This window comes from Pterocles gutturalis, unplaced genomic scaffold (assembly GCF_000699245.1).
Source record: "Pterocles gutturalis isolate BGI_N339 unplaced genomic scaffold, ASM69924v1 scaffold8674, whole genome shotgun sequence".
Classification (NCBI taxonomy): domain Eukaryota; kingdom Metazoa; phylum Chordata; class Aves; order Pterocliformes; family Pteroclidae; genus Pterocles; species Pterocles gutturalis.
Window position 1 is genome coordinate 46,323 of NW_010135869.1, and position 8,972 is coordinate 55,294.

The following is an 8,972-nucleotide window of genomic DNA, read 5'->3' on the forward strand; positions in this document are numbered from 1 at the left end:
AGAAACTTAAGGAGTCTGTAGACAGATTTAGCTCAAACTATAAAAAGGTTGTACGTGGTCTTGAAACCTGCCACATAGTAAGACGTTTTTCTGACCACACTTAACGCTCCTTAGGTGTCAGTCCTGCCATTTATACGGTGGTTGTAGTGTGGAAGGATGTTCTGATTTCCAAGGGTTTTCAGAGGACTTGGAGGTTGGGAGGAGTTTGGAGCTGTCGTCTGGTAGTGTTATGTATTGTGGCAGACTGACAATGGTGCCAACTCTTTGGTGGGTCTGAAGAGTGCAGGCATGACCGATAAGCAGTTGAGTCATTGCACTAAGTACTCTGTAGCCTGTAGGGCTGTGGTCACGGTTGCTATGGATGTAGTCTCCTGGCTGCTGCAGTGGTTTGCAGACGTTGATGTGAGATTTAAGCAGTCATAACAGCATACCTGAAGTGCTTCTAAAAATGCCCTTAGTTCTGTTATCAGCTGGTTTTATTGATCATATCACAAAATAAGTAACTGTTCTTTCATGCTCAAGAAATTATTGCAGTTTTGTAAAGAAACTTTCTTACCTAGTGCAGGGAGGGAATTGAATATAGGCTATTTAATGCAATAGAAATCCAACTTTTATCACTATCTCCAAGTGCTAACGTGATAAAGTAATTTCAGTTCTTAAGGAATGAACAGGGAGAGAACCCTGAACCAATTATTGCAGACTATACGACTCAGTGATGTGCTGTAATGGGAAAAACTGCTTTATGCTCTAGTCTTCCAATGACTGGGCGACAGAGCTAATGAAGCTTTGATTTTTATGGAATTGTGTCTGCTACCCGTAGCACGTGCTATCCCACTGTGCTGCTGGGTGCTGCAATGCTGACTCTGCACAGGCAAGAAACAGTGATGCAAAGGCTACTCGGGCTGGCTAGACCCAACGTTTGCATTGATGGGCAGTATCTCCTGTTGTGTGCGGCAGTTCTGCATGCCTTTTCCCTAACTAGGGTACTGAAGTTGAACAATTTTTCATTCTGTCCTAGTCACTAATTCTTGAAAAACTTACAAGGGGTGGGGAAAGGCAAGTGAAGTCAAAGAAGATTCACGTGTATTTTGCAGATAAAACAGATTATGGCTTTTTTTACCTTTCTAACATAAGAACAAAGAAATACTAATGCTAGATGAGCAGATTTTTTTTTAAATACTTTTGAAGCAAGATCACATCAGTTTTAGAAGAACTGGGCAGTAGATGTCTTGGGTGCACAGTTATGCAGCTCTGGAGGGAAAAAACTGCTATATACTTGCTTATTGAAGAGACGTGCTAGTATTTCCCCTTGAAAATTAAGGTGCAAACAGGGTAATAGGAACATTTTGGTTTTAGCTGACCTTGAATATTTTATTTAAGTCAAGCTTGAAAATCTGTCTAAAACCGGGGGATTTTAGAAATAAGTTGAGTACTTTGCAACTGCACAGCTCTCTTCAGACTACAACTGATAAGATGGGCAGCAGTTTCAAAACCATTCCATTTAAAAAATCTAAAATCACTACTTCTGAAACCATTTCACCTGTTTAAAGCCAGGAGGAACAGTTCTGAAACTCATTCTAAGGCTGCTTGTTCAGTGAGCTTTCACTAAAGGAGGTATTTATAAATCACTATCTTGCTGCTTGGTTTTGAGCATCTCTATTTGCAAGCTACTGGATTAAGGCTCTAGGATTTGATGAATCACTGGTGGCTGATATCCCAGTTTGAGAGTCATTGTTCCTGGTAGATGTACATATAACTTTTTTTTTCAGATATCTTATTTATTATAATCTAGAGTTTTTATAAGCTTTCTCTTAATTTAACATAGTGATCCTGATTGCGAGGGCCATCGCTGTGAGAACAATAACACGTATGATCACCAACAGTACGATGGAGAGGAAAGCCAAGATGAAGACAGCTGTTCAGAGCATAGCTCCAGTACCTCAACATCCACAAATCAGAAGGAAGGAAAATACTGTGACTGCTGTTACTGTGAGTTCTTCGGCCATGGAGGAGTAAGTTGTTGGATTTTAAATTGGTTTTATTTGCTTTTTTGTCACTTACTCATCACTGATTGCATGTGATTTATCAGACTGCGACTAAGGGGGTGGCATTGGAGCTCACTCAAGAGAAGTAGTAAAAGGAGCATGGTTAGAAAGTAATTTTCCTTTTTGAAATCAAGAATTGAAACAAACCTTTCCAGCTGAAAGCAATTCAAGAGCAATAAAAATGACTAAAAGATTTAGGAAGCAACTGACTTGGATAATAGATACCATGTTTGACTGAAACTGCACACAGGGACATTGAGCCATTTAAATAACTTGACAAAATTCACGCACTTATCTGTAGTAGTGTAATTATAAATAATGCAGTGAGTTTGGGTTTTTAAATGTTCATGGCAATTTATGAGCCATTTCTCTGTCTGTAAAAATAGCAATCTTCAAAGTATTCACTTCAAATTTATTTTTAAAAAAAGGAAGAAAAAGAAAAAAAGAAGCTATTCTTAGCTGGAACTTAGTCAGTGCAAGTTTAGAGTATGCTTTTATCAAAGGAAAACCCAAACTGCGTTTTCCCTGTTTTCAATATTATAATTTTCTTTACTGGTGCATTTTGATGGGCACTGATTTGTATATGTAGTTAAAGTGTGTTTTGAAAATTATGAAGTTCTAAAGCATGCAGTTTTATACAATTTTTTTTCCCTTATGTTCTTTGTTTTAATACTTAACACTTTGTTTGAAGCATCTGTAAGGCAACTTCATACCAGTAACATGTCTAGTGAATTCTTGTAATCATATCTTTTCATTGCACAAATGAAATGCTAAAAGCTGTTAAGTTGCCACATCAAATTTTTTAACTTAAAATTTCATTTTCCTGCTGGCCTCATTTGTAGATCTCTATATAGTCTGTTTTTAATAATCAGCTAGTAGAATTTGAGTCTTGGGCATTTTTTTTTCTTGTTTGAAGTAAAAGCTCAAGTTTATTGGCCATGTATTTGATCAGATGCAGTTTCATCTTAGAGCTTGAAGTGAATTTAAAGCCCCTGCCTTGTGGCTGGAAGGGACAGGGAGGGGATCCTGTTTCTCATTGACTGTTCCCACCATGTCTATGATTGATCTGTCTTTGATAGATCATCTGATTGCACAGTAAGTTATTGCTTTTGCTGAAGTGGCAGAGTGCTACAGGATTTTTAAGATAACAGGCTTTGTCTTGCTGGTTCAATGAGTTGAACTGATGTAGCTCCAAATAGCTGGGCACCAGATCTGGTGCAGGAGGGGAGCAGGTAAGGGAACAGGAGAGGACAAGGAATGAGGAGTTGAGAGGCAGGAGCAGTGGATGGGAATACAGATATGAAACATGACGCAGGGATTGAACTTGCAGCAGTATTAACAAGGTATTGATGCGACTCTGCTGGAGGTATGCTGGCACGCTTCAGTGCAGGGTAATGAAGCCTTCACAGTTCCAGTGCAGAGGCCCCTGTAGCCCAAACTCTGAAACAGACTTCATAGAAAATGGAAACAGCAGTATATGTCTGCTCCTTTCAAATTTTCAAATGTGGTATACTAATCACAAGAGAATATGGAAATATTCTTTCTTGTTTTTAAAGGCACTTCTTTCTCTTCTCACTTGTGCATTCCTCTGAATCTTTTCAGTTGGAAAATACTCTTCACAAGCTAGCACCAAGGCTGACAGGTTTGTCGCATGTAAAATACACCTTTAGGTACACATACAAACAACAATGAGTTTGATATTTATTTATGTTTGGAACTTCCAAGTTATTTGAAGGTCTCTAAAATGTCAACATCTCAAAAGTATTATGCCAGTGAAATTTTTACTTTTACTTGCTACATTTTTGTCTCATGTCCTTCAGCCTCCAGCTGCACCAACCAGTAGGAATTATGCAGAGATGCGAGAAAAGCTTCGTTTACGTCTAACAAAAAGGAAAGAAGAACAGCCGAAGAAACCAGATCAGATCTCTGAAAGGGAAAGTGTTGTTGACCATCGAAAGGTGGAAGACTTATTACAATTTATAAACAGCTCTGAAACCAAACCAGTAAGCAGTTCTCGGGCAGCCAAGCGAGCCAGACATAAGCAAAGAAAGGTAAGCCATAAAAGTATGTTTGTCCTAGACATCATGTTTTTGAATCTGTGCATTCTCTGTAAGTATACTACTGTATATTGACTTTATAATGATGATGTAATTATTTTCTGTGTCGTTTGTGGTACACTGCCTGTTTGTATGTATGCAGCTAGCTTACCTGTTCTGGTGCTACCTGAGGAATTACATGGTAGATTGGGAAGATTCCTCACAGTGTCATTGTCATGTGTTTTGTTGCTAGTCAGCTTTGTATTGTAATTTCCAACACTTTAGAAAGCTATTTCGAAGTGTCAGAAACGTTAAGAATTTGTTTTGTAGAATCGACATTTAAAAGTGGGGGAAGTTACAAAACTAGTGTTTCTTTATTGGGATAATGGTTATGATAAAGTAGCCCTGTAGGAAGCCAGGAAACATAAGGTCAGTGCTTTTATGAGAGTGAAAAAGTCAAGATTTGATATTTTAGAATGATTCCACTAGGCACCTTGCTGCCCTGTTGGAATGAGGTTGAGTGCTGTGCCACATGATGACATGAAGGGCTGTCCCAAGCCGGAGTGAAGGGGCAAGCTGCTAAGCGGGTGCAGGGAAGTAAAAATCACAGGTTGCTTTCAAATGAAAATCGGCAAAAATGTTTCTAAAAAACTCTGAAGTGTAACAGTGAAATTACATATTTTTTTTTAATATTTGCTGAGTTACTAGAGGAAATATATATATATGTATATATGCACACACACACCTTTTTTTTGAAGTTGAACAAGCAGGAAATTTGCTTTTCTTAGTGCAATTCAAGTATCAGCCTTAGGTATAAAGTTCAAGGTGCAGTGAGATTGGTTGGTGACTGTTTCTGAATTCTGAAGCACATTGTGTGACTGCACTGTAACTATTTCTTATTTGTGGATTTGCTTGTTGGCACTAATTCTGCATTCTTTAAATGCTTCCATGGATTTAGAAGACCTGATGTTCACAAATTATATTCTTTACATTCATGTTGTAGAACTGTTCAGCAACTTGAGGGCTTAGCGAGTTATTTATAAATAAAATACACTTTGCAAAATTCAGAATGCCAAATTCACTTGGCTCTTGCAATGCAGTTTGAGCATAAGAAGTGGAAGATTCTTGTAGGATTTTTTGCATGACTTTTCTGTGACTGAAAAAGTAATCTCATGCAGGCACTTCCAAATGCACAAGAAAATAAATGGACATGATTGTTCTCAGTGTACAACTTTCATTTTGCTAATGATGCAAGATCAATGCTGCACACCAAAGTTTTAGGCATTTTGCAGTAATGGCCGGAAAAAGTCCTGTGTCTGTTTCATGTGGTTAACGAACTTACAGCTGACAACAGAAAACAACAATAAGGAAAACATCCTTATTATCTTTGACAACTTCTAATGTAGCTTTAATGTGCTTAGTATTTTGATGTAAAATGTTTTTAATTATTGCTCTTCCTAATGGTCATAAACACTGCAACAGAGCAACTGTGCTACCAGAGCAAGAGAACAGGTAAACGATGCAACATGATGCATACCTGAGCTACCTTAGCAATACACGCAGTGGTTGAGAATGAAGCTGAATGTTTTTGTTTTCAGCAGGTTTCTGTCGTTGTAGAAAACTTTGATATGGAGTTAAGCTTAGCAGTAGTGAAGAGAAGATCAACAATTGGTATTAAGTGCAGTCAAATACATTACAGAAACATAGAAAATAGAAATATAGAAAGGACTTTAGTGTACTTTAAAGGGTGGCTTTTGTATAAATAGTTATTTGTTTGCTGCACAGACTTCTGTATTAAGTATGTGCATATGTTAACATCCAAGGATTTTTAATGTTCATAGAGAAAACTTGTAATAATCCCTAAAACTCTAAGTTCCAAAATATTTGTCACTTTCAATAAACTTATTGGTATTTTGTAGCTTGAAGAAAAAGCTCGACTTGAAGCAGAAGCCAGGGAGAGGGAGTTGCTTGAGGAACAGAGACGCCGAGAGGAAGAAGAAGAAGAGAGGCTGAAAGAAGAATTACAACGCCTTCAAGAACTTCAGCAGTTGCGGGCTGTAAAGAAAAAGAAGAAAGAACGAACGAGTAAAGACTGTCAGAAGGTGGACATGCTTACTCGAAACTGCCAGGCAGTGAAGGAATCTGTCCCAAATGCACCTGAAGACATTCAGAATGGTACACTTGAGCAGTCAGAAAAGATAGAAACCTCCTCTGGTTCACTGTCAAGACACGCGAATCATACAGATCAGAGGCCGGTTTCAGAAACAGGCTGTGAACTTTCCAATCCTGTTAACACTAGAGACTCAAAGCTGCTTTATCAGAAAGAGGGGAATGTAAAGCAGCATGAGCCCCTCTCTTTTCTGCTTGATATTATGCATCAGCATAAAGAAGGAAACAGCAAACAGAAACTAAAGCAAATAAACAAACCATGTGCTGAACAAGTGAAAAAGCCTGTTGAATCCCCCAAAGCATCTGAGATTCAAGCTAAAACCAGAAACCAAATAGAATCCAAAGCAAAAGCAGCAGAGCTCCCAACACTTGCAGAACCTAAAAAAGAGGAGAAGAAATTGAACAATAACAACAAAAAACAGTTGAACCATGTAAAGGAAGAGAAAGCACCCATAACAAGTGAATCCCCTTCACCAAGTGAACAGCAACAAAATAATAAGCTAATACTTGCAGATTCTCCTCAACCAAAAGGCAAGAACAAGAAAAACAAGAAGAAAAAAGGGGACAAAGTCAACAATTCCATTGGTAAGTGTATAAGAAAGTTGAAGAACTTGGGCTGGTTTTTATTGTTACTATTACTATTGAAGTCCAGAAGTTACAAATCTTTATCTTCAGTCATTCCTGCCAGTGTAAATTAGAGAAGCAGAAAAACTGGTGTAAGAAAAACTCAAGTCATTGTAATTAAAACCGTTAGGAGAAGCATGTAGTTTTAGTAAAGAGGCGTAGGATACTTTAAAGCAAGAGTGAACTAACATAGGCTGCTGGTTTTGTATGGGGGTTTTGTCAGTTAAGAAAGCCAGTCTCTTCTGTAAAGCCTATCTTGCTTAAAATAAGTATTTGAAGTAATTCAATAGTATGCTGAAATCCTTTTTTAACTTCTTTAAAAACAAGATTGTTTCTCATATGCCGTTAAGAGTGTAGTCTAAAGCTGGTCTTATTCTTTGAGCAAGGAAAATAAGGGGTTTCTGCAGCCAAAGAATAATCATTCATGCATAAACGTGCATTTTCTCAGTGGAAATAATTCCTTTCATACATTAATTACATTAACAGGTGAAGTAAATGCAAAGACTAGTTTGCTATTTTTTATTTGCCAGAGTGGAAAACTAGTGGGATGTTGATTAGTTGATGATACTGTTTTCTCCACATGAATACTAGTTTGTGCTAGTAAACAGTTTGGTTTTTTTTTTTATTTACCTGATAGAAATAATAAAACCATAAAAGATTGAGTTGGCTCAGTCAAACAAGTTGCACTTGCATAATTTTCTTCCCAACGTATTTTTTTGTTTTCCTGAAAACATCTAATAATTAATATCAGAGTTGAGAAGCGCGCACAGTGCTAGCTGCTTGGCTTTGTCAGCACGCTAATCCAGCTGCCGTTCTTGGGCACCAGTTTATTCCTGCACTTGCTTGGTCCCTACTGGGGACCAGTTGGGATGGCAGTCTTGTGGTATGGACACCTGTCTGCTCAGCGTACCTGGTTGTTCCCCTGGGATCACCCAGTAGATGAGTGGTAACAGTGCATAAATTGTCTGTTCACCAAAATGACTTAATATTGCAGTTCTCACTGCTGTTCTGCCTGGTAAGCACATCCAAACAGGAGACCCTGATCCTTTGGCAGTCTCTGACAGTGTTTCAGGATACTTATGATTTTTAAGCTTTGTTACAAAAATGTAAACCAAATTCCTAGTTGTTGCAAGTGCTAGGTATAGAGCCCAACTTTGTTTTTGTGGTTTGCTGGTTGGCTGAGTCAGCCTATCAGTCTTTCTTCTTAGCTCTTAGGTTCAGTGTTTCCATTCTGTGTCATCAAGCAGCGATACTGCATTGAACCTTTTTGTCTGATACCTTAGTTCTTCTGCAGACTGTGTTGTGGTGTGTTTGGGCTTTGTGTTTTGTGTGGGGCTTTTTTTGTTTGGGTTTTTTTTTAATTTACCAAGAAAAATGTACTCCAGTGAGTGGAGTAAGACAAAACTCTACAATTGGGAGCAGAAAGAGAAGCCAGAAGACATTTGAAGGAGAAACTATTGGAGGGGGTGGTGGTGATGGAAGGTGTTTGCTGTAGGAGAATTTTGGTAGCTTCTGGCTTCTTTTCCTCCTTGTTGCCCCTCACCATTGTTTTCTGCTGTTTAAATCAAGAATAGTTACAGTTTCTGAAAACTAATGTTTAAATGCGAAAAAACATGAGGATATGTTTCTGAATTTATAAAGAGATAATTGTGCTGTTCTCTAGAGAGTCAGGACTGGGTTGCCACTTTGAGTAGTTCTGTCTTCAGAACTATAAGAAAGATACTGGAAAATAGAATTTTCATTTAGCTGTAATTTCTTAAAGATATAGGGTTGATGTGCCAAATTAGTCAAGGCACAAAAAAATGAACTAAGAAAAAAAAATAGAACTGGGGTAATTGAAAAAAAAAAATGAAAAGAGGGTAACAAATTTTGTTTTTTTTTTTTTAATTGAGTTTTGAAATGAAGTATTAAGGCAATGAACATTATTCCTTTTGGTGTGATCTTTGTCTTTTAAAGAAATTTATTCTGGCAGGATATATTAACTCCTTGTTTTGAAGAGGCTGAAGAAAACTAGGGGTATAGGGAAGCCCTACATTTCTAGGGCTTTCTGGTTCTTTGGAAGTAAGTTGCACAGCAAAAATGTGCAACTTTTGAACTA

General features: G+C 37.8%; 1 protein-coding gene across 1 annotated transcript in view; it reads left to right on the forward strand.

The window, feature by feature from the left end:
- The window catches only part of LOC104468064 (protein FAM193A-like), a 48,514-nt gene that overhangs the window by 34,957 nt on the left and 4,585 nt on the right, over positions 1–8,972 (forward strand). Inside the window, 3 exon segments of the mRNA XM_010082069.1 lie at positions 1,826–2,012; positions 3,866–4,096; positions 6,001–6,835. Of these exon segments, the coding sequence (XP_010080371.1) occupies positions 1,826–2,012; positions 3,866–4,096; positions 6,001–6,835 (1,253 nt within the window).